The sequence below is a fragment of the Mus pahari genome, chromosome 14 (assembly GCF_900095145.1).
Source record: "Mus pahari chromosome 14, PAHARI_EIJ_v1.1, whole genome shotgun sequence".
NCBI classification, from domain to species: domain Eukaryota; kingdom Metazoa; phylum Chordata; class Mammalia; order Rodentia; family Muridae; genus Mus; species Mus pahari.
This window is the reverse complement of record NC_034603.1, coordinates 44,860,139-44,886,837: the sequence shown is the minus strand read 5'-3', so window position 1 is coordinate 44,886,837 and position 26,699 is coordinate 44,860,139. Positions and strand designations below refer to the sequence as shown.

Genomic DNA, 26,699 nt, shown 5'->3' with positions numbered 1-26,699 from the left:
TCATTAAACTCTAAAAAGTCTTTAATTTCTTTATTTCTTCCTTGACCAAGGTATCATTGAGGAGAGTGTTGGTCAGTTTCCCAAGTGAATGTTGGCTTTATATTATTTATGTTGTTATTGAAGATCAGCCTTAGACCATGGTGGTCTGATAGGATGCATGGGACAATTTCAATATTTTTGAATCTGTTGAGACCTTTAGATCTCTTGTTCATCCCTTGTGGTCCCCACTCTACTTCAATGACCTATACATATATACTTGAAATCAAGGCTCCTCATGTGAGAGGGAACACTCAGTACTCAGAACCATCTTGAGTTCTCATTTTCCTGCAATGTGATTTAATGACTCTGTACTGCTGAATAGAATCCTATTGTGTACATGCTCAACACTCTCTTTATCCATTCCTATGTTGTTGAGCTTCGAAGCTGGTTATATTTCATAGCTATTAAAATATGAAATATTTGAAGGTAGTGAAACAAGCCTATATAATACTATAGTGATAAATGCCACCGTTATATGTTTGTCAAACCCCTAGAACATACAGTACCAAAAGTTACCCCAGCTATGAACTGTGGGCTTTAGAAGAAATGATGCATTATTTGTAACAGGCCCATCATTTGTAACAGATCTATAACTCTATAGCACCAGATATTAGTAGTCAGGGAGTGAGTGGTGTGTGTGCATGCATGCATGCATGTATGCATTACACATGCCTGTGGCAGGAGTACTTGGTATTGTCTGTTTAGTTTAACTTAAATCTAAAATTTCTCCATAGAAATTATAATCGATTTTTTCCTGGTATAAAGGGGGTTTATTTGGGGGGAAGGGAAGGGAGTGATGGCCTAAAGAAGGGGTAGAGACAGACATTCTGGCATAGAGCCATGAGGGCAGAGGGGGGAGCTAGAGAAGGACAGAAAGGGGTGGGGAGAGAGAGTCTGTCCAGGACCACCTGGGAACAGAAAGAGGAAGCTTAAAATCTATTTTTTTAAAGTGGCCAAAAAGAACTCTGCAAATTTGTGTTTAGTAATTAGAGGCTAAGGAAGAAAAGAGAATTCTCAGGATCGCCTAGGTAGTTGCAAAGGTGCCTTATCTCCATCACACCCACCATCAAAGGTTGCCAGCTAAGTTCCCTGGAGGAGAAAAAATGGGACTATTCCCAGTGTCTCGGTCCTCATGCAATAAGAACAGAAATCAGTGAGGGCACACATGAGAAAGTACAATACTAAATTAAACAGGTTAGATCACCTGCTACTTAGAAAGACTATACATGGCTTTTAACCTAAAAAACTAAATATGTGGTAATTGAGGAGTAATATGTTCTCTTCCCTCCTTTCTCTGCAGATTCAGAATGTCCTTTATGATTTTTTTCAGAAGCCAGAGCTGCATCTTGGTAAATATACCTATTTGTGTAGCATTTTTATTTTTCAGGAAGGAGGCTGAAGTCATATAGTGTCTTAGTTAGGGTTTCCATGTAAACTTCTGTCTTAGTTAGGGTTTCCTTGCTGTGAACAGACACCATGACCAAGTCTACTTTTATAAGGACATTTAATTGGGGCTGCTTAAAGTTTCAGAGGTTCAGTCAATTATCATCAAGTTGGGAACATGGCAGCATCCAGGCAGGCATCATGCTGGAGGAGCTGAGAGTTCTACATCTTGATCCAACTGCAGTCATGAGAGGACTCTCAAAGCCCACCCCCACAGTGATACACTTCCTCCAACAAGTTCACACCTCCTAATAGTACTACTCCCTGGGCTAAGTATATTCAAACCTCCACATATAGTCATTATTAAGACTTATGTTGTTGGAACCATTTAAAGATAATTTAGCCTCCCCGGTGCTTTCCAGAGACAGAATGTCAAAAAACCACAGAAGTCATCAACCATCCTGTTTCTTTAGTCCTGTGCTCCCTTATATTACAAATATTGTGATTATCACTTTTTACTATCCTATGACATTCCCAGAAAAAAATAATTTCAGAATTTAGAAGAAAAATATAATGCCATAATTAAAATAAAGGAAACATTGCTAGGCAGTGGTGGCACACGCCTTTAATCCCAGCAGAAATTTGGAGGCTGAGGCAGGCAAATCTCTGAATTTGAGGCCAGCCTGGTCTACAGAGCAAGTTCCAGGACAGCCAGGACTACACAGAGAAAATATGTCTTAGAAAGAAAGAAAGAAGCCAGGTGTGGTGGCGCATGCCTTTAATCCCAGCACTCGGGAGGCAGAGGCAGGTGGATTTCTGAGTTCGAGGCCAGCCTGGTCTACAAAGTGAGTTCCAGGACAGCTGGGGCTACACAGAGAAACCCTGTCTCGAAAAACAAAAACAAAAAAAGAATAAAAGAAAGAAAGAAAGAAAGAAAGAAAGAAAGAAAGAAAGAAAGAAAGAAAGAAAGAAAGGAAGGGAGGGAGTGAAGAAGGGAGGAAAAAGATAAGAAGACATGCAAAGAGAGGCATATAATTAAAATTTTATGTAGCTATTGCCAGAGAGATGTCTCAGTGGTTAAGTGTGATTGCTGGAAAATTGTAAGGCTTGTAGTTCAGCTCCTAGCACCCAGGTAGCAAGCCTGCTGACGTGAAAACGGCTGTAACTCTAGGTCTGAGGGGGTCCAACACCCTTTTCTGGCCTCCAAAGCATATTCCCCCACCCCATGTACTCACAGAGACAAATAAATAGATAAACAAATAGATCTTTTAAAAGTTATATGTACTGTATATAAATATATAAATGTTTGGTTATAATGTCACTAGAAGAAATAACGAATATTCAGACCTTTTTAACCTACTTTTAATGAATAGTTGGATATAAGAAAAGTAAGATTATATCTATGTAACTATCTTCCTTGTATTTGACATTTTAAAATAAAGGAAAAAAGAATTTATATATTCATATGTGTATCTACATATACATTGATATTCATAGATAGATAGATAGATAGATAGATAGATAGATAGATAGATAGATAGATAGATGCTATTCTCAAGACTAGGGGTATTACAAATGCAGACTTACATATATGTGCTGCATACAGGTTCACATTAAAATTGCAATGTCATTTTCTATATATAATACAATTTCTGAAATGGTGGACAACCACTGGTTAAGTGCCAGAATAAATTTTACATTCAACCCTCACTCAAAGATTTCACAGTAGGTATATTCTCAGAAAAATTCAATAGCAAAATGAGGGGCCAGCTGTCTAGCTCAGTTGTAGACCATGCACTCCCTAAGCGTGCACAAAGACCTGGGCTCAAAGCTCAGCAAGGACAACAGACAATAGCAAACTGTTCTCTGTAATTACATATAAAATAAGCTCTAAATTCAAAATTATTATTTGTAGACTTTTCACTTTCTTCAATGTCTGACAGGAGGGGGGAGCCTTTCTTGCATAGAAATTGTGGGAATTCTCTCTCTGCACCAGCTCCCACACACACTTAAACAACAAAAGCTCTCCCACAGATTTCTACTGTGCACACCAGGACGAGAGAACAGCTCCATCCCTATGGGAAACCATAGGCTTTGGTGCATTTATTTGAGACTCAGCCAAGAAAATTCTAACCTGTGACATAAGAAGTAGAGCATAGAGTCTCAATCCTGGGATTCATGTAATCATGTTTGCTTTATTTTGTCACTTTGAGGCAGGGTCTCACTATGGTAGCTACTACTGCTGGCCTGGCATTCTCTGTGTAAACCACCCTGCTTGCCTGGCACTCACAGAGATCCTCCTGTCTCTGCCTCCCAGCTTAACACCCTGGTTTTTGGTTTTGTTCTTTTATCATTTGTGTTTAGTGAGAATATTTTTAATTCTTTCCTTGCTCCCCCCTCCCAGTTTTTTTGAGACCATCCCTCTGCATAGCTATCTCTGACTGTCCTGGAGCTCACTCTGTAGACCAGGCTAGCCTCAAACTCACAGAGATACACCTGCCTCTGCCTCCTGAGTATTGGGATTAAAGGTGTGAGCTGCCACCACGTCCAGCCCTTTCCTTGCTTTTTAAAATAAGGTATGCTTCTTAGCATCCTCTTTGCTCCTTCCTGAACACGATTTGGGCCTTCCTGACAACATCTTCCGCCTGCCCTCACTCAACCTGGTTAAACACTGAGCTTTCCCCTCAACTCCGCCCCCACTTTGTTTCCAATGACTTACTCCTTTGCAATGACTTACTCCTTTGTTTGGGTGAGAGTGAGTAAGGGGTGAGTTAAGAAACTTAAGAAACTGATAATAATTAGAGAAATTCTAATCCGTTACCTCCCAGATAAATGAGTGACCAAGCCCACTCAGTCAGTCAACAGGTTCTCCAGCACAGGAGTGAGGATTAAAAAGAAAAGAGACAATTAGACAATTGTAGCATGACCCCAGCCAGTTCCGGAGGCTGAGGCAGGTTTATTTTTCCCAGTCCGCTTTTATACCATTTTAATTACATGCAAGTAATAAGGGCAAGTAGTACAATGAGGAACAAGCAAGACAATAAATACAAGTAGTCAAGGAACAAGCAGGACAATAAACAAAGTCCCGTGATCACTTCTGTGATCACTATAACTAAGGGCCTGTCTTAGTCAGGGTTTCTATTCCTGCACAAACATCATGACCAAGAAGCAAGTTGGGGAGGAAAGGGTTTATTTGGCTTACATTTCCATACTGCTTTTGATCACCAAAGGATGCAGGACTGGAACTCAAGCAGGTCAGAAAGCAGAAGCTGATGCAGAAGCCATGGAGGGATGTTCTTTACTGGATTGCTTCCCCTGGCTTGCTCAGCCTGCTTTCTTATAGAATCCAAGACTACCAGTCCAGAGATGGTCCCACCCACAAGGGGCCTCTTCCCCTTGATCACTAATTGAGGAAATGCCCCACAGCTGGATCTCATGGGGGCATTTCCCCAACTAAAGCTCCTTTCTCTGTGATAACTCCAGCTGTGTCAAGTTGACACAAAGCTAGCCAGTACAGGGCCCATCAGGATGACCAAGATATCTGAGCCTACTTCCCAGTCCTAGCAGCCTACTTCTTTGTTCTACCCTAAAATCAGATTCTTGCCTGAACTTACCTCCTTGTCATCCCGTCATCCCCTATGGTCAAATTCCTGCCTGAAGCCCATTTTCTTGTTCTTGGCCAGTGTCAGATTCCTGCCAAGAACCCCTCAAAGGCTCTCCACAGATGAGTTTTCCCCGCATTCCCTTTTCTACAGTATTTATTGTCTATATCATTCAGCATCTGTTGAGCCCTTTCTTGGTTCCAGACACCATGAGCAGTAAAAAAACACAAAGGAAATCATGATGGGATCCTTCCCCTTAAGTTGTTCAGTGTCCAGCCATTGCTGGTAGAAGCCAGTCTAGTCTGCACAATTTCCCAGAAGTTGAAGGTCTTGTGATCATAAGTGGTACCTCCTACTGCCAGTTACATAATACAAGAGCGCCTGAAGAATCTTCACTATGCCCTTGTCCCAGTCCATGGTAGGTGGAACTGCTGCATGAAGCAGGAGAGGGAGCTAGTGCCTTAGTTCTTTCAGCATAAAAACTGTGTCTGTCTCCTGGCGAGATCAACATAAACTATGTAATTATAATATAAATGGAACTTTTTGGGTTCGTTTTTTTCTGGAGTTGAGGACCAAACCCAGGGCCCTGTGCTCGCTAGACAGGAATTCTACCACTGTGCTGAGTCCCTAGCCTCTAAAGCGGAGGGTTAAACATTTCCCGATGCTACGCACCCTTATCCAGGAGACTGATGGACTCTTGGCATCTTCATTTCTTGGTTCTTGTGCACATTTAGTGTTGTTTTCTGTGTTTGCCTTTTGGATTTCTCATCTCCTGACACACTGCTCACATACCCTGGATTTTCTTATTCTAACCCATGACTCTAGTTGACAACTCTCAATTCCAACCTGTCCTCCTGAGCTCCCCATCCTCCATGAAAAGCCTGAAATGATTGGTAAGAAAGGAAAGTTGCTGATGAAAATGATGATAATTATTACGACAAAACAAATGACCTATGTGTCAGCACTTATATGTGTATTAGGAAATGCATGGGAAGGTTCCAGAAAAGATTACAAGCTCTGGAGTCAGGGGGAAGATGCTCATATCCACACATGATTTATGATGTCACCCCACATAACAGTTTTCTGAGATGGTGAATAGCCTTCATATTATTTACATCTTTTACTAAAAGACTATATCCACATGGTGTTTGTTAATTTTGGAGACATTAAAGACAAAGAAACTTTAAGCTGGATGTGGGGGTGGGGGCACACCTCTGATCCCAGCACTCAGTGGGCAGAGGCAGGTAGATCTCTGTGGGTTTTAGGCCAGTTAGGGATATGTAGAGAGACCCATCTTTAAAAATAAAGTAAAAAGTAATCTATCTCTTAACAAAAAAATGACACATTTTAAAGGGAAGTTTACAGAGAGGCATTGGTTTAGATCTCCTGGTATAAATACTCTCATAAACCTACAATGGTCTTAGTTTTTGGTCATTTATGTTATTATGCATATCTTTTGTACTTTATTTCAACCTAGTAATTAAAATTTTAGGTTCATTCTTTTTAATATAGAGGTTTATTGGTTAAATAAAGCCAGGAAAAAACCCTTGGTACCAGCTGGGATGTCACCCAGCTATAAATTATTCACCATAACTATGGCTAGATACTAGTTGGGAATAATTTTAAGTTCTATGTTATAAGTATAAAATATGAATTTATTACATCCAGACTAATTTGCAAATAACTTTTATTCTAAAATTAGAATCGCGTTGCAAAGATCTGGTTATCATAAAATCGGTGGATCTAGGATTGAACCAACAGCAGTTTGTACAAGTAAGGAGCTATGTTATTAATGTTTGTATCAAATTATTCTGCCAGTTTCAATCGGCCTTGGGTAGATGTCACATATACAGCATCTGAGGATTAAATCAAATTAAAGAATAAACCCTTATCATTTCTAAGATACATACTTCAAAATATTTAACCACTCTGAAATTGGGCTACAATTTTCAAATAGCTCCTTTATTTTCTTTAAATTCATGACATTCGTGATACAAAAATATGAAAAACTTCTACTGGCACCTTCTGATAAGGTCAAGAAAAAACCTCATCATTTTAAGTTCAGTGAAATCTGATTGTAAAAATACAGTGAGATCTAAGACTCAATCAAGGTCTATATGGTATTATCAAACCTGAGGAAGTATGATTCTACTGTAATGGAATAATGAGAGAAGCCATTATGTTAGGCAGGTATCATGTCTGCTACAGCCTGCTTTTGTGTGTCGTTTCTTCTCTTCCTCCAGTTTTTCTGTAACGAGTCCAGGAGTCGGTTTAGCTTTCTTGTTTCCTTTCACACACTTTTCCTCCACTGAAGGTGACAACCATGCAGTAAAGTTTTTGTGTGAAGGATCTCTTACATCCTTTCTGGAATAGTTCTTGTCTAGATCATATACCAATGAGATACACTACTCAAAAACCCAGAGAACAGTATTGGGTAGTTTGGAGAAGCCAGAAGAAATGACTCAGCGAGTCAGGGGAAGGCAAGCCTGAAGACCTGAGGCTGACCCCAGGAACCCAGAAGATGGCAGGAAAGGACCTACTTCTGAGAATGATTCTCTGCCCTCTACACACTTGCATGCCTGAGGGGGGGAAAGCTCAGAAAAGGGAAGGCCTTTTCTCTTTAGCGTAATTATAGATATAACTTACATTTCTTTGCACAAATTGATTCTCAGTGCTGCTTACCTATTTGTCTTAGTAGTTTCTCTACAGATAAGCAATTTAGAAGATGCTCTTATTTTTAATTATAAAAGTAATATGAATTTTAACCATATATGAAGTATATCTAACTAAGAAAGTAATATGGGCTTATTATAGAACATTACAAACAAAAAGGTAAAGAGAAAAATGTTAAGTCTGTAATTCTATTACCAGCTTATATCCACTGTTAACACCGTGATGTGTTCCTCAGATCATAATATCGAGTCACATTTTTACTTCTTTGGCTAGTCCAAACCTTTCTTGGTTTTAAATCCTTGCTTCATTCTGTTCTTACTGGCCTTTTGGAAGGCCATTGGGAGGCAAAAAGAAACCTAAAGCAGTCAGCACCATGCAGGCACTGAGGTCCTGAGGTCCCCAGGCAGCCTGCCACCTTCCTTTCCGCTTTCATGGTCAGGACTAAAGCTTGTTGTAAACCACGGATCTAGAGGTTTTAGTTGTAAGTTAGAGAAACAGGGAAAAGCGCTCCTTCACATCCTGGTACCTAAACCATCTTAATGGCAGTGTAGTGCTTTGCTACGTGGTTATGTTATTACTTAGTCATATCTTTATTGATGGACAGTTACTTTCTCATACTCCTAATAAAACTATACAATGCCTGCATCTAAATCTGTATTTACAGTTTAAAACTGTCTCTCATCCTCTCAGGGCATATGTTAAGTCCCTGACTCCTAAAGTTTAGGGCCTAAAGTGGGTGTATTAAAAAAATATTCAGAGCTAGGAGTGAATAGGACTAGTAGGACCAGTACTTTATAACAAGTTCTCTCATATTCTCTCTCTCTCTCTCTCTCTCTCTCTCTCTCTCTCTCTCTCTCTCTCTCTCTCTCTGTGTGTGTGCCCTCTCTCTCTCCCCTCTCTCTGGAAAAGAGGCACACACGTGTGGTTGTGGGCATGCACACTATGGAAAGTCAATGTGAGGACAGAGCAAGAAGGTGGCCATCTGCAACCCACGGAAGAGACATTATCCCATGTCAACTCTTTGAACCTTCAATTCAGACAGAGCAGTCTCTAGAACTAGGAGGACATCCATTCAGTAGCCAGACACGTCTAGTCTAACTGTTACATCAGCTTGACAGAGCACCAGTCATTTGTTTAGTATGGATTCCCAGAAGTGGAACTGGCTAAGTCAAAGAAAGAAGAGCTGAAAGCTTTGGGTACCAGCTGTCACATTGTGCTGTTGATTGCTTTGGTTTATTCTCCCACCAGCAATGCACAAGAGCTCTCCTCCTACTTGAGCCCACTCAGCGCTGCTAGGAATGAGAAACCTACAATTTGATTATTTTTCTTCTTTCCGTGCTTGAGATTGCACATGCTGGGCAGTCACTGCTTCTGAGCTATGTTCCCTGAACCTCACTTTTTTTTAAACAGAGGTTAAATATTTTTATGTTAAAACACTTTATTGTGTGACCAAGTCATTTGTATTTTTTCTAATATGAGCAAGCTATGTCAGCAATATGGACACATTTGTGTCTTTCCATATTTAATATGTGATGCCATGAATTCAAAGACACTTCTATTTCTTTTACCTTAATTCACCAGATATTACTGTTTTCTCTTGGTAGACACAGTCATTGGCAATAGTAGATTCTTTTATTCCAATCTTAATTACTATTGCTAATAGTAGTTAAACAGTATTAACAGTTTTTAAGAGTATTAAAGTAAATGTTCTTTACATGAGAGAAAAAGGCAGAGACAGAGACAGAGAGACAGAGGCAGAGCGAGAGACAGAGAGACAGAGGAGAAGCATTATAGGAGGCTTCAAATGGGTAAAGAGTCCACAGAGAGACCATACTGAAGGCATCTGATTCAGACTCCAGGAACTGTCTTTGGAGAGGTCAGATAAGCTTCATGAACTGCAGGTGCAGAGTTGTCAAATGCTGCAGGGTGGGGGAAGGGAGGGCAGTTTTAGGGTCAGTTGGAACCAATCTGCTTATCCCTAGCAGGAGAAACTTCACTTGAGCTGGAGCCCAGGTCACAGGTAAACACACTGCTGTGGCCATTTTTCCAGATGGGAAAAATGACTTTTATAGTACCAAGGGGGGTGGTTGCATCATTCTTTGGTGTGACATATTTAATAAGTGCATAAGTCTGTGTTTCTGATATGGTTTTGATATCCCCATGTGTTCAGGTGTTCCTGACTTAAACTTGAACTTAAGAGGTTGTTATACTTTATTGTATAAAGAGGTTGCTTAGCAGGCTGTGCCTTGTGGTTTGTGCTATAGTTGTTCACTTGCACAAACAAGACGTGAGTCATTCTACCTCAGCATTTGCGCTGAAGACAGAGGAAGCTGCTCTTTTAAAAAATGGGATCGCTTAGGACAAGCCCCAACTTGAAACAAGTAGAAACAAATATGGACATGAGCCCAGTCTCCATATTTGTCCTACCCTACCTTTTGATGTTTACTTTAAGTTAGAACTATAAGTGCTCACTATGTATTGTTGGCATTGTGTATGATCGCCAAGTCTAAGTGCTTTTCAAATTTCCTCAACTTTTTTGTCTTTTATTATTATTTTTGGTGTTGTTTTGTTTTATTTGAGACAGGGGTTCTCTGTGTAGTCCTGGGTGTCCCGGAATTCACCCTGATGACCAGGCTGGCCTCAGAGATCCACTTGCCTCTGCTTCCCAAATTCTGGGATTAAAAGTGTGTGCCACCATGACCAGCTCAAATTTCCTCAATTAAAAAAAAAAGTAAAACTAGTCTCCACCTTAGAAACATTTGTGTTAATTTTTGTGCAAACGAATCAGGAGGTCATTTAAAGGTGCTTCCTGTTGCTCCTGCGCTCACAGGGCACTCTCAAGATCTGCGCAGTCGTCGCTCTCAGGTGTTATCTTTATGATGAGCTTGAAAATAATTTTGACAAATAACATAAAGAATATAACTTGGTTTTCCTTCTAAAACGATAGCCAAATATACAGCTCTTTATCGAACAAACTTTTCTGTTACAAGTAGCCAATTTTCCAAATAAGAATAAAAAATCTGAATCATGGTTTGTCTCCAGAGGAAAAGGAAACATTTTACAGAATTTGATAGAAATGTTTAACACCCACATAAATTCACGTTTTCCAGAAACAGGAGTGTTCTCTGACGTGAAACTCCCTAAGAATATGTGGTTTTTAATACATCACCTTGTCTTCCTTTACTATTAGACAAGTAAAAGCAGGAAGGCAGCACAATAAACAACAACAACAACAACAACAACAAATCTTTTCTATTTTAACATCTCGGCTAGAAATAGCACATGGCAATTTGGGAATAAAAATTTCTAATCACTCCCAGAATTACTAGAGAATCAAATGAATAAGGATTTGGGTGGAGGCAGTAAGACTGTGTGTGTGTGTGTGTGTCCGTGTGTGTGTGTGTGTGTGTGTGTGTGTGTGTGTGTGTGTGTGTGTTGGTCTGGTAGTGATAACTACCTTCTCATCTTTTTAACTCTTTGTCGATGAAATTTAACCTTTCAAACTGAAATGAGAACCTGAAGCTTTGCATGACTAGTTAATTCTTGTTCACTGGAGAGTGAATTTATTCTAAGGCCCCTATTTTACCATTGCCAAAGTAGCATTATTGGAATTTTTAAAATAATATTTATTATTTTTATGTATGAATGTTTGCCTGCTTGTATGTGTGCCTGATGCCCTAGAGGCCAGAAGAGGGTGACAGATCCTATGAAACGAGAGTCCCAGAAGGCTGTGAGGTGCCATGTGGGAGCTAAGAACAGGAAACCCAGTCCTCTGCAAGAGAGCAAGTGCTCAGAGCCACTAAGGTTTCCGCCAACCCCTCAAAAATAAAATTGAAAACACTATCATCAAAACAATATTGTAAATATGACTCCTACTTACTTGAGAGGGAGAGGGAAAGAATTTAACAATGTCCTCTTAAATGTAGCCTCTCAGCTGAGCATGGTGGTACATGCCTGCAATCTTGAATCTTGGTATTTGAGAGGCTGAAGCAGAAGAATTGTGAATTAGAGACCAGTCGGGGCTATGGAGTAAGACCATGTATTTAAGAAAAAAAAAAAAAAAGAGTCCAAACAACCAGTCTTTCCAATTTTAAGATGACTAGTCCTTTCGCATTTTAAAAATAAGACATACCTGACACTCATTGTGTGCTTTTGATTAAACCCCCTTTCTAATTCCCAAAGTGTTTTAAAATCAGAACCTTGTCCATTTCAGGGTCTGTGTCTTTTCATAGACAGGTCAGGGCGCTATATCTGTTTTATAAACAAATCATCTAATGTAGAATGACAAAACTATTAAGAGGATTGATAAAGGAAGAGCAGATAAATGAAGTAAGTGAACGAAACTGGGCAGGTTTCAACATTAAACATTAAAAAGCCAGATCAAAATTATTTTTCATATGTCTAGATGATAAAATATAACATTTTTAAAGTTTACAATTTATGAAGATGATAGCGCTCTCTTAAATCTTATGGCAGCACATTGCAAGAGACTATATAAAAGAGAAATATATTAGAAATATAAAGATAAATGAGTAAAATCACACAATAATTATGGAGCTATTAAAAACTTCAGTGGTAAGAACTTTGTTAGGATTTAATTCACACATTATTTCTTTCTTATTGTTGCTACAACAAATTACTATGAAGTTAGTTTCTGAAAACAACACACATTTATTCTCCCACAGACTTGGAGACCAGAAATCCAAGATCAACAACATGGGTCACAATCAGGTGTTGGCAGGGCTGCAGCCCCTCTGGTGGGTCATCTGCCCCTTCCAGTCACAGGGCTGAAGTCCCAGAGAGGGTTGCCTCCAGCTTCTGGTCACTAGTGGGTGTTATCCTTACAGCATTACCAACCTCTGCCTCTGTAGCAGTGTTGCCTTCTCCTCTTCCCTGGCTGAGAAACCCCCTCTCATGCAGACACGTGTGATTGCGTTTAGGGTTTACCTGCATAATTCAGGGTAGTTTTCCTGCCCCCAAACCTTAGTTTAATCACTTATACAAGTATTCCTTTTCTGTGTAAGGTATCATTTACAGACTCTGGGTCCTAATGGTTATTTCAGGCCATTATCCAGCCCACCATACAGTACCTTATTCCCCTTTAAAGGTATACAATTGAATGTATCTTAATATATTCTCAAAATAGAGTAACTGTCCTAAAAATCCACGTTAGAATAATTTCTTCACTGAATAAAGAAGCCCCATGCCGGGTTATGGTCACTCCCCCTTGTCTTCCAAACCGCAGGCCATCGGCTGCCACTAAGGTACTTTCTGTCTTAGTAGTTTTGACTCTTTGGGATATAGTCTATAAATGGAAACACCCAATGTGATTTTTGGCTTCTTACACTTATGATGTCCTGTAGGTTCACCCATTTCAGCATGCTGCTTTTTTTTTATTATTATTATTGCCAATGACATTCCTCTGTGTGGGCATACACCTTTTATTTCTCCAGTCAGCAGTTGCTGAACATTTGGGTTGGTCTCACTTTTTGATCACCGTGAATAAATTCTCCCATTAACATTTGTGTATACATTTTTACACCGGCACATGTTTTCATTTTTCTTGAGTGTCCATCTACAGAGGAATTTCTGGGCTACATAGTCAGTTGTTTCTAGAAGCTTCCAGACTGTTTCCCACTTTCCATTCCCAGCAGCAGCAAGATGTCTCCCAGTGCTCCACATCCTTGCTAATATTTGCTATTGTTAGTCTTTAAAACTTGTTACTACATTTATCTGTTTTTGTGCCCCAGCACATGTGTGGAGGGCAGAGGTCAACATTGAGTGTCTTCCCTGGACTCTGTCCACCTTCTTTTCTTTTTTTTTTGTTTTATTGTTTTGTTTTGTTTTTTTCGAGACAGGGTTTCTCTGTATAGTCCTGGNTGTCCTGGAACTCACTTAGTAGACCAGGCTGGCCTCGAACTCAGGCAGTCAGCTGTCTCTGCCAATTGTTCTAAGTTTTGAAAGCTGTGTTCCTGCACTTCTTGCCTGTCTCTGCCTCCCGAGTGCTGGGATTAAAGACCTGCACCACCAGGCCCTGCCCACCTTATTTTCTATGACTGAACCTGGAGCTCACTGATTGGCTAGGCCATCCAGCTCCATAGCCTGTTTCTGCCTCCCCAGCACTAAGGTTGCAGGCACATGCCACCATCACACTCAGCTTTTTGCGTGTGAGTAATGGAGGGAGGGAGGTGTCAGAGCTCCTTATCGTTAGGCAACAAGCATGTTATGAACTGAACCATGTCCTCAACTCCTTATGTCTAATTTTATGGAGTACTGGAAAATGTGTACTCAGATGAGAAATTATAAGATGAGATATCCAGCTATTTTGTTGATTTCTTGCCACACTTCAGGCATTATTCTATGTGCTGTTTTCATGGATTAGAGTTGCAGAAAAGTCACAAAGGTAGAGAAGTCTGGAAAATACATTTTTTCTATATGTCATGAGCTATTTGTTTTATAAATATATAAAGTTAAGACTCAGAGATAAAGGGTGAGAGGGGAGCAATGGGCCTTTAAGGTAATTATTAAAAGATCTTGTGATTGCAAGGCATGTCTGCCCCTGACAGTACCCTGCTTCTACTTCAAAGAAGGCGACAAGCATCAATCCCTCCATGTGCAGTTATTTCAATTGTGGTAAGTTAGCCATGGGGCAAGAAATGCCCTAATTTTATCTGTAGATAGACTGCTGTCCGAAAAGGACAAGTGGGCACAGGATAGTCAATAGTCTGCCAATACAGAGTAAGCTTGTCCTTCATAATTCCTGCTTCAATTAAGGTCTGTCAGATGTTCTGGGCCAGAGGGCTGAAGATAGATGCTCCAACATTGAAAGGAATGTTGGGAACTGTTCAGGCAGTCAGCTGTCTCTGCCAATTGTTCTAAGTTTTGAAAGCTGTGTTCCTGCACTTCTTGCATACACAAATATTAATCTCTGATGGGATTGAAGACTAGACAGTCTCACAATTAAACTTAAATTGTTTAGCATTAAAGAAGGTGTTCTAAATTTTAAAAGATAGATTTTGGATGATAATACAAGTTAAAACCAAAGATGATTTAGGAACAGAATTGTAAACTCATTAAGTTAATTAAGATAGATGATGAAATACTTTCTCTAAAATGCCAAATATAATGGACTGGACATTATAAGTATATATCATATCTTATAATTTACATAATTATCATAATTTTATTTGTAGTGGTAATATTTTAACCTGTTCTGAACTCCCCAGCAGGTGCACATGCACTTTTTGCTACTACCCCAGTGTTATGGATTCATGAATGAAAGGCACACACACACACACACACACACACACACACACACACACAGCCTTTTATTTTAATATGCCTTAAAGAATGACTGAGCACTTCCAAACCTCCCCACAGCTAACACTCTGTCCCCTCTGATATTCCTGAATTATAACTTAATAAAATCTATATTCCACTTTGGCCACCACAGGTCCAGGCCTGCAGCCCTCCTGGCCATGATTTCTGACTCTGTTCTGCAGTTCCCAGGCCAGGACCTTATCTTTCCCCAACAGTGGGAATTCTCCTCCTCCCTCGTGTTCCTTGCCTGGGAACCTCAAAGTTCCACCTCTCTCTCCCTGCCCAACCATTGACCACTGACAACTTTTATTGACCAATTAGATCAACTGGGGGCAGGGACTCGAAGCATCTTACATACAAACTCTTGTGTAATTTGGGAACCCAGAATGCAAGTATTAAATCAAATCCACATTTTTTTCTACATGGCATGAGGTATTTACTTATAAATATATAAGGATAAGATTCAGAGATGAATGATGAGAGGGAAGCAGTAGCTGGGGCCCCACCAACTACAAAGCTCTGCAGAATGCTAATGAGTTTATGAGGCATTCATCAGCCTTACATCATCGTCTCCTTTTTTACTGGGTTAGCCTGTTAACATTAGTTTTTCTAACATGTCTGAACATCTCTTCCTAAACTCAAACATACACAATCAGACACGTTAATTATAGAAAACACTTACCTGGGTCAAACCCAAGAAAAAAAATTTTTTTAAGATTTATTTATTTATTTTATGTAAGTACACTGTAGCTGTCTTCAGACACCCCAGAAGAGGCCGTCAGATCTTGTTACGGATGGTTATGAGCCACCATGTGGTTGCTGGGATTTGACCTCCGGACCTTAGGAAGAGCAGTCGGGTGCTCTTACCCACTGAGCCATCTCACCAGCCCCCCAAGAAAATGTTTTTTAAGCTAAGCCAACCCAGACCACAAAGTGAGACCCTATCTCAACAAAGAAAAACTTGCATGAAATATTTAATATCTTCATCAACAAATCACTGGGCACAGAGATCGCATCCTGAGCATTTGTGTCTTGCTTTTGACATGAGGTCTCACCAGACAACCCAAGCTCTCCTTGAACTCGATCCTCTTACCGCAGCTTCCTATGTTCGTGGGCTTTCTAGGCACATGCCACTGCACCTGGTTAACATCATGTGCTTTTCAAGAGGTTTCCTTTACAGCTATCTTATTAGCACCCACTTAGGAAAGTGGAAGAAAATATATTAATATTGGGCTTAAAGACAAGATAGCAGCTACGAGTGTGGCCTAATGGAGGCACCATGCCATCCGACTGCCCTGTGATCACGGAATACATTTGGAGAAAATGCCGTACTGAGTCGTAAGATGAGAGATCACAGAAAGGGGGAGCCTAGAGCTGGCAGATGCTTCTCTGTCTCTCCCATTCTCCTATGCGTCTGCTCTCTGATGGATAAATAAGCAGTAATGGTCTCTTCACTGAGTACAATCTACTTACTTTTTAGTCCTGTTTGTTCTAGTAAATAACAGTTCAAAACAACCATTTGAGAATATTTTCTTCTTGTTCCATGGCTGTTAGGTGCAGCACAGAAATGCATTATGAGAATGTTCTGTCATAACAAAATAAGAATATTTGTATGTACAAGTGTGAGTTTATGCCTCTTGTGTGTGCAGTTACATGACTGTGTGCATATGCTTTTCTTCCGTTCTTATAAGACATGGTCAATTCTCTGTGATTATTCTATTTAGAGGTGAATTTGTAGTTAAGTGTGTGACTGGTTGGTAATCTTTGTTTATATGACTGACATATATCACAATTAGAATATGCTCACTCAGAAAACCATAGGTCATAAATCCAGGTTTAATTCTTGATTCAGTAGAAACCCCACACCAAAAAAATTCACATGGCTTTAGTATTAATTCCCAAAAGCTAAATAGAATATAGAGTGATACTTTTATCACGAACCAATATTTTTTCAATATTAAAGGATTGATCCACAATATAAAAATTTGAATCATATAATAATTTTACAGTATGAGTAATTTAGAAAAATGCCTAATAATTAAGAAAAAAGTCATTAGTGCTAAGGGATAAAATCTTAGACTACTGAACTAATTATGACCAGTTACCCCCACATCATCCAGCTCAGTGATTCTCAAACGTTAGCAAACCTATATCCCTTCTAGGGTTTGTTAAAACACAGAGTGATCTCAACCCCAGGATTTCTGATGCAGTAAGTCAAGGGCAGAGCTCCAAACTGTATTCCCAACACACTCTCAGGCAATGCTGTTGGTGTATGGGCCATACTTTGAAAATCACTGATTTCATTCAGCTCTCTTAAGTATATATATTTTTGTCAATTGAAAGGACTGACTTCCTGTTCTATAAGGAAAATGCTATTCACTGATTTCTTAACCACCTGAAGAGTAACTAAGAAAAATGGCTATAAAGTTATGACAGAGAATACCCAGATTCTGTGCACACTGTATATATATTCCTGTGACCTCACCATGTCCCTCTGAGATAGCTGTTACCAGACACCCATTTTGCAAGTGAAATAGCAGGGAAACTAAGCTCAGAACAAAGACAAAATTTTAACCCTTTATGCTGCTCTGTTTCTCTGGGTATCAAATAGGAACTTAACTGTGCTCATTGCTCCACCAGGAATAGTGATAACTGGTGGCTAAGGATGTATCTCAGTTGGTAGAATGGTTGCCTACCATGCCCCAGCATAGCATAATCCAGGCATGGAAGGACATGGCAACTGTAATCTTAGCAGTCAAGAAGAGGAGGAAAGAGCTCCAGAAGCTTAAGACTATTCTTGTCCTCATTGGAGTCTGAGGCCAGGCTGAAGATGAGACCTTGCCTCTAAACACACAAGCAACCTTTTTTGCAAGCTGAATAATAGCTTATGATATGTTCACGTGGCTACAAATATATCTTTTTAAAAAGTTAACGTGTATATGTGCTGGTGTCTCCATCTGTGTGACTATAAACACACATGTGTGTGGGTTCCCTCAGATGTCAGAAGAGGGTATCAGATCCCTTGGAACTGGAGTTACAGGCATTTATGAGCCATCTGATGTGGCTTCTGGGGTTCAAACTCTTGTCCTCGTAATTAGGCAGCAAATGTACTTGAATGCTGAGCTATCTGTCCTGCTCCAAACATGTCTTTTGCATACTACATTAAGGAGAAGATGAACTATCACCTTACATGAGTGCTTGTATTGGACTGGAGAGATGGCTCAGAGTTTAAGGATATTTGTTTGATCCCAAGCTTCTACATGGTGGCTCACAACTATCTGTAACTCCAGTTCCAGGTGATCTGATGTTCTCTTCTGACCTCCAAGGGCATCAGGCATCCATGTGGTACACAGATATGTGTGCAGGCAAGACATTTACACACACAATATAAAAATAATTTGGAAAGAAAAAAATTTAAACATGCCCATGAACATGCAAAAACATGTTCTATTTAAAACAAATGACTAGTTTTCAGTAGCAAATTACGAAAATGGAACTTTCTTCACATCCATATTCATTATGTAACAATTGCAAGAACTAGAAATCAACTTTGTTAGGACTGAAAATGAAATGTGCGTGATCTAAGGGCTTTAGGAACAGACCAGAACATCCAGGTTGTTTCTCTCTGTGCTCTCTTTTAATTTTAAATCTCTTTAAGTTTAATTTCATGGTGTCTTTTTAGACACTAGAGAAGGAACTAGGGTGAGCCTGCTGAGGGCCATGCACATGGAAGCACTTTGGTGAGCAAACCATGTGGAACCATTTTGCAGCTGATATCATTCATATCCATGAACAGGAAACCGTAGGAAAGGTCAAAATAAGAGCGTGGTTCTAAGTTATCGTTTACCCTGCCTTCCTCTGCAGTACATTTCTTCATACGTTACGGATTTGAAAAGTGAAGTATTTGAGGAATTCCTTAAACACCTGTGCCACAGCGCAGAAGAATTCCGGGAGATCATACAAACTGACATGCGGAGGCAGATGTTTGTAGATCTCTTCCTACAGTGCGACAGTGGGAAGGTAGGTGAAACTCCATGAACTCCCTCTGCTCCTCACAGGTTGATATGAGGGACCAGCCTTGAGGTGGTGCTTGTTGGTGACGTTCTAAATTTCAAAAACATCGAGTTTGATAATGGTGGTCTACTAACCACTATTTGATAATGAAGTTGGTGACTAAGGGGGAAAAGAAATACAGAGCGTATGGTCTACACCTTTAAACTCTAAGATTAAAACCTGACTTACCAGCCACTTTCTCAAATTGCTAGAAAGTTTTCTAGTTCCTATTCTAGAAAACTTTTGTTTGTACCTGTCTTCTTATTGAATGGGCCCACCCTGTGCACACCTTGAGTGACGGTGCTTTTCAGCATTTTCAACTTGTTGTAGGTCTATCTCTTGTGTGTGTGAGTGCCACCAGAGGCCAGAGAGGGCTTAGTGCTTAGAGCTGGAGTGGCAGGCATCTGGGACTCTATTTGGGTGCTAAGATCTGAACTTTGGTTCTCATGGTTGAGCATCCAGTGAACTCAACCAGCCCCTTATGCTAGATCAATAGTGTTTCTAAGAATGATGTTTGGAGGAGGGTTGCGAGCCAGGGTATCAAATGGACCTGCCACAGTAGATTCAAATGTAACCGAAATACCTTTAATAAGCCTTCTGTTTGTTTATTTGTACCCATGCTCCATAAGTATCTTTTTAATACAATAATGTCTAACTTTAAAACATTTCCAAATGTTCTCATACCCACTGGTCACCATCCCCCTCCTCTACACTGGGAGTTAAACAGAATGTCATGTTACTATATAAAAAGCAACGACAACTCAAAGCTAAGTGGATGCCAGCTGTAATGTCAGTAGGTCCAGCCTCTCAGGGTATCCCCTGAACTACAACTCCTCTACAGATCTTCCCTCACAGCCCCCACATCAAGAAAAGAGCATCTTTACAAACCTTAGATATATGCTGTTGGCATTGACCTTACATTTTACAGACTGAAAACAAAATGCCAAGGACAGTTTTCGGTACCTTCTCACACCAAAAGCCAACTGTGGTATAAGAACATAAAATGCCTTTTTGTTGACTTCATTTATTTTAAAACTTTATTTCATTTTATATGCATGCTTGTTTTTGTCTGCATGTGTACATGTGCACTACATGTGTGCAGTGCCTGAGGAGGCCAGAAGAGGGTGCTGGAATTTCTCCAATTGGAATTACATGACGTTGTGAGCCCCTATGTGGATGCTAGGAACTGAACCTGAACCCAAGTCCTCTACTAGAGCAACAAGTATTCTGTGACAGTTTGAAAGAGACATTTGAATCTGGGCATTTCAATACTTGATTCCAGTTGGTGGTGCTGTTTGGGGAGGTTGCAGCCTTGCTGCAGGAAATATGTCATGGGCAGGCTTTGAGATGAAAAAGCCTCTCCTCCCAGCTTGATCTCTTAGATTCATGGGTGGCTGAGGTGTCACTTCTCAGCTTCATGAACTCTGAGCATAAGCTACCTTACGCTAGGTATCATGCCTACCACCGGCAACCATGTTGTTTGCACCATTGTGGATTCTAACTCTCTAGAACATCAGCCAAAGTAAACCCTTCTAGAGCTGCTTCATCCTGGTGTTTTAGCACAGCAGCAGCAGAAAAGTCACTGACATACACTTCTAACCCCTGACCCATCTCTCCAGCCTTCTACTTTTCATTTTAAAATGTTAATATGTACAACTTATTCAGCTTCAAGGTATCCAAAGGCTGCCTACTTTGGACAGATGTAAACCACTAACACCTTGAGGAACTATAGTATGAACAGGATGCAATTTTATAATTAAAGCGAATGAAAGCAGTGGTCAGAATTCAAAAGAGATATGTCAAATCTGGGTGTGGTAGCACACCTTTAATCTGAGTGCAGGGCCAGCCTGGGCTATAGAGCATGTTCTAGGACAGCCAAGGCTATACTGAGAAACTCTGTCTTGAAAAAAAAAAAAATTAAAAAAAAAAAAGAGGGGGCTGGAGAGATGGCTCAGCGGTTAAGAGCACTGACTGCTCTTCCAAAAGTCCTGAGTTCAAATCACAGCAACCACATGGTGGCTCACAACCATCTGTAACTGGATTCGACGCCCTCTTCTGGTGTGTCTGAAAACAGCTGTAGTGTACTCATATACATAAAATAAATAAATAAATCTTAAAAAAAAAAAAAGAAGCCAATCATGGTGGAATATGCTTGCATGTGCACCACATGTGTGCTGTGTCTGAGGAGTTGGGCAAGTTGCACAGGCGGGTCCTGGGGTGTTCTAGACAGGAGCCTAGTCTACTCCGAGTTCCAGACCAGTGGCAGAAGACTAGATTTTCTTCTGGCCTCCACATATATGCATGTATGCCTGCAGACACAAAAGAGAGATAAAAAGAGACAGAGAGACAGAGAGAGGGAGAGAGTAGGAGATAGATACAGATTGGAGTTTGAAATACAACCAAGCATTTCTCCTGAGGGTAGCCATGAAAGAGAAGCTATGTGATACACTTTTGTGATGTACTCCTAATAAAGGAGCCAATCGCTTTTCTGAGGGCACATGTAATAATTTATGTGTCTGTGATGGCTGTGTGGAAGTACGCATGCACACTCCTTGGTGAACATGTGGAGGTCAGAGGAGAATGTATAGGAGTCATCTCTCCTCTTCCACCATGTAGATCCAGGAATTGAGCTCAGGTTGGTAGCCTTGGTAACAAGTGCCTTAACGCATTGAGACATCCTGCTGACCACTATAGCTTGCTTGCTTGCTTATTTATTTATGTATTTATTTATTTATGCTTTTCAAGACTGTTTTTTCTATAGCTCCAGATTTCCTGGAACTCACTCTGTAGGCCAGGCTGACCTCAAACTCAGAAATCTACCTGCCTCTGCCTCCTTGAGTGCTGGGATTAGAGGCATGTACCAACATATTCAGCTTTATAGGCTCTTTAAAGAACATATATGATACCAGGCATGACCAAAAATTAAAAATCTATCTATCTGTTTCTTTCTTTCTATACAAAGTCTCATTATTATGGGCCAGGTTGTACTGGCATTTGCTGTACAGTCATAGCAGGACTTGAACTTGTGATCCTCCCACCCCCACCTCCTGTGTATTGAGACTGCAAGTATGGATCACCACAACCACCTGAGAACAAAAGTAATTCTCAAAAATGAATTGACATGTTGCAAGCTAGTTTCTCAGATCCCCGCTAATTTAACTCAACAGGAATAAAGTCTTTGAAGTCCACAATGTTTATTTATCTTTCATACACTTCTCTGAACAGTGCCTCTTTGACAGAACTTGCCGGGTGACTCTGGCATCATGATTTTATTTCCAGATAAAATGCCTAGAAGGCAACTACTCTTTTGGCCAATTAATTTAACAGCAACTCTAGTGCCATGGTCAACATGACGGGATAATATTTGAAGGAATTAGTAGAGGTTGCTTGTGCTCTTTGTTTTTTTCCCATCATTAAACAGTCATGTGATGATCTTGGAAGGAAGGTAGAATCTAGAATACAAAAGTCCACTGAATTTCTGAGTGAATTTTTTTTTCAGCAGTGACTGAAACAAGCATTTAAGAAAGCCTGGATTTAACTGGGCAGTGGTGGTGCACGCCTTTAATCCCAGCACTCGGGAGGCAGAGGCAGGCAGATTTCTGAGTTCGAGGCCAGCCTGGTCTACAGAATGAGTTCCAGGACAGCCAGGGCTACACAGAGAAAACCTGTCTCAAAAAACAAAAACAAAAACAAAAACAAAAACAAAAACAAAAACAAAACGAAAAAAGAAAAAAAAAAGAAAGTCTGGATTTTAAGATAAAAAAAATACTGGGATCTTGAGACTTATAGAACAAGGAATAAATAATAATATCAAAAATAGCATTAAAGCAGTTTATGTCTTAGTAGAAAACTGGAGCCAACTGTTGGGAGCTTAGAGGTGGTCTGGGCCTGTAAGTTAGGTTAGAACTTGGTTCTCCATTCCTTGGCTCTAATCAGAGATGGAAGCTGAAGGTAACATAAATATTTGAACAGTCCACGTAGGCGGCAAGATGGGGCATTTAAAGACAGCAGAAGGTGGGCCTTCCACACTTTGCATCACCACGACAGCAAGTGATCAACATTCCTAAATAGGCACTGTGAAGGGGTCACCTGTGCAGAGAAATTCTGAAATAGCTCTAGAAAGACACCCAGGGTCGTGTCAGGAACCAAAGACACAGAAAGTAAAAACCATAACAAAGCTTGCAAGTGAGTAAGCAATGTGATGTCCACACACCACACTGTCAGCAAGCAGTACATCCCCCCTTCCCAATAGCAGGACACCATATAACCCCAGTGAAGAATGGACAAAGAACTCAAACATTCAGAATGAAAATTTAATAGCTATTGTGACTTTGTAAAACCATGTAGATATATCTATTTAAATAAATAAACATTACACACATACTTCAAACAATTGAGCCATTCCAGAATTTTTTATCTCAACAAAAAAAAAAAAAGAATTTTTTTTATCTCATAAAAATAACATCCTTGGCAAATAAAACTCTATGTGGAATGAGGCTTCTTGTAGAACTATCCGTGGTAGAACCAGAGAGATATTGAGGGAATGCTTATCTGTACAGAAAATGCTTTAAGAATGATAAATATATTGGCTGTGGTGGCTAAACATGAAGCAGTGATCACTCGCAGAGTTCTAGAAAGACCCAGATTCTCATTTCAGGTCACTGTCGGAAAACCTAAATTTGCTGTATTGTAAGACTGGAAATCTGATCCTCAGATTTCCCACACTGCTAAACCCTGCCCCATGTTGTCCAGTACATCCTTCTAGACATTCCAGAAGATCTGTAGGATCCTGTCTGGGAAATCACTGGGAGTACTTGGGAGGAAACAAGGAAGACCCTTGAATAAAAACAAAGAAAGCAGGGTCCTCAATCACACAGACAAGCACCCATGGACGAGCCAGCATAGAGAACTATGCAGAGAAGCAAGATGAGAGCCACTGGCTATGGGAAGAAGTCAGCTGATCCATAACATCTGGCTAAATAATCTGAACCTGCTCTCAGGGAAGGGCTGCTCTGGAGAAGGACCTCCCTTCAGGAACTGCGTGAAGACAAGGAGGAGCTGGCAGAAGATCTCCGGAAATGGAGATGGCAGCACTACCAGCCAAGTACCCTGCCTCTCTCGGAAGAAAAAAGTTTGAGTAAACCACTCTGTTGAACGTAAGAAAGCTAAACCAGGCATGGTTGGTGTGCACCTTTAACTCCAGCACTCGGGAGGCAGAGACCATGGATCTACGTGAGTTGGAGGCCAGCCTGGTGTGCATAGTGAGTTCAAGGACAGCAAGAGCTACATAGAGAGATCATGTCTCACAACAAACAACAACAACAACAACAAAGAAAGGAACCCTTTAGGGAGACAAAGGAAGTGAAGATTAAGATTGTTGAGAAGTAGAACGTGGTTACTGGGCAGAGGCAGTTGTTCCAACTCTCTATTAAGAAGAGTATGCCATTAACAAAGTTACAGTGAGATGCTGAACTCTTAATCTTTGGGGTCAATCCAAGGCTTCATGTATGCGAAACAAACACTCTACCAACTGAACTACATTTCTAGCTCCCCCAAAGTTTCTTCTGAGCTGTGCATGGTGGCTCACCTGGAATCCCAGCCACTGGGGGGTAGTGAAAAGAGGGTCAGGAACTCAAGGCCAGCCTCAGCTACACAGTGAGTTCAAGCCCAGCCAGAGAGATATGAGACCCTGTTTCAACAGAACAACCACCCCCCACACACACACACACAATTTTAAGCCTTTATTTAAAAAAAAAAAAAAAAAACTTTGCCAGGCATGGTGGCACACGCCTTTAATCCCAGCACTCGGTAGGCAGATTTCTGAGTTCAAGGCCAGCCTGGTCTACAAAGTGAGTTCCAGGACAGCCAAGGCTATACAGAGAAACCCTGTTTTGAAAAAAAAAAAACTTTAAAATGGTATTTTCTAAGATCCTTATTTAATTGAAGATATATATATATATATCCTGGGCCTTGCTTTGCTGACTTGAGAATGGAGATATTCCAACTGGTAAACAGAAGCTAAAATCCACAGGGCCTTCTACTAGGTTTGTATTTTGGTTAACCATGTTTCAAAGAGAATTTATAAAGATTAAAATATTTATAAAGTTAAAGATATAGGAAATTATTTTTTTCTTACATGAGATTACAAAACATAGACACTGTAAAAAAAAAAAAACTGGAAAAGGTTCAGCTTGGAATGTGGCTTAGTTAATAAAGTGCAGGATTAACATGACTATAGTCTGTCCCCAGCACCACAGAAAACCAGGTGTGCTGGCACAAGCTTGCAATCCCAATATTTGAGAGGTAGAAGCAGAAGGATCAGGAGGTCAATATCACTTTCATTGCATAGAAGAGTAAGTCCAGCTTAGAGTCCATACGATTCTATCTTTAAAACATAGAGAGAAAGAAAAATTTAAAATGAAGTAGCATGAAGATCAGCAGTAGAGCTGCCTGGACTGATACTGAGGGAGGTGGGGGAGAAGATGAGGAATGGTGGCATCTGCCTTTGATCCCAACCCTTGGGAGGCTGAGGTAGGTGGTCTCTGTGAGATAGACGCCAGCCTGGTCTACAGAGCCAGTTCCAAAACCAGAGAAACCCTGTCTCAAAAAACCAAAACCAAAACCAAAACCAAGCAGAACAAAACAGAAGTAGAATGCATGGCAACAGTAGCAAAAATGGTGGGTAGAAGACAAGGAAACCCAGCCTTACCTTAGCCACAGAGTTATAATATCATTCCAAGGTAGACTTTTATATATACTATGAGTCCTAGAGCAATTACAAAAAGAGGCATAGCATTAGACATGTATATGTATATGCACACACATGTATATATATATATATATATATATATATATCAACAGAGAAAAGGAGGCCATGAATTTGAAAGAGAGCACCTACCCACACACATGCACACACACGCATACACACACACACACACACACACACACACACACACACACATATATATGTGTATATATATCAACAGTTAGAGAAAAGGAGGCCATGAATTTGAAAGAGAGCAGGAAAAGGTTTGTGGAAAGAGTTGGAGGGAAGAAAATAAAGGGAGGAAATGATGTAATTATACAATGTTCTGAAAAAATCATAAAAAATAAAAATAAAGAAGACAAAAAAGAACAAGTGAGATGAATGAAAAGGCAAGTAAGAAGATGATAGATAGTAACCATAGCAACTACATCAATTATACATTTTCTAACAAAAGCATGGGGGTGGGGGGGAACTGTTTAGAAGTTAGAAAAAGATGAGTGGGAGGTAGGTGGGAGGCCAAGAGAAGATAATGGGTAACAAATAAGGTAAAAAAATAAATTTTATTAAAGTATTAAAATGTCATAACAAAGGCTATCTTTTTGTATAATTAATATATGCAAGTAAAAGGGATATGAAGATAAAACACATTTATAGGCCTGAGCAGTCCAATCAAAAATGTTGTCTAGTTAGATAGAAATGCAAGAACTAAGAAGAAAAAAAAAAACCATAAAAGGCAAAAGTGAAAAAGCAGATTAGCAAATGAAAAATGCAAGAACTGGTATGAAGACACGTCTTAAACATGAAAGGCTGGGAGCAAGAACTGGTATGAAGACACGTCTTAAACATGAAAGGCTGGGAGCAAG

At 40.1% G+C, this 26,699-nt stretch overlaps 1 protein-coding gene across 1 annotated transcript in view; it reads left to right on the top strand.

Annotated features, from left to right (window-relative positions):
• Efcab5 (EF-hand calcium binding domain 5) overlaps positions 1 to 26,699 on the top strand; it is a 94,185-nt gene that overhangs the window by 18,628 nt on the left and 48,858 nt on the right. Inside the window, exon 3 of the mRNA XM_021212692.1 lies at positions 18,882 to 19,037. Coding sequence (XP_021068351.1) covers positions 18,882 to 19,037 — 156 coding nt within the window. The remainder of the gene's footprint in view (positions 1 to 18,881; positions 19,038 to 26,699) is intronic.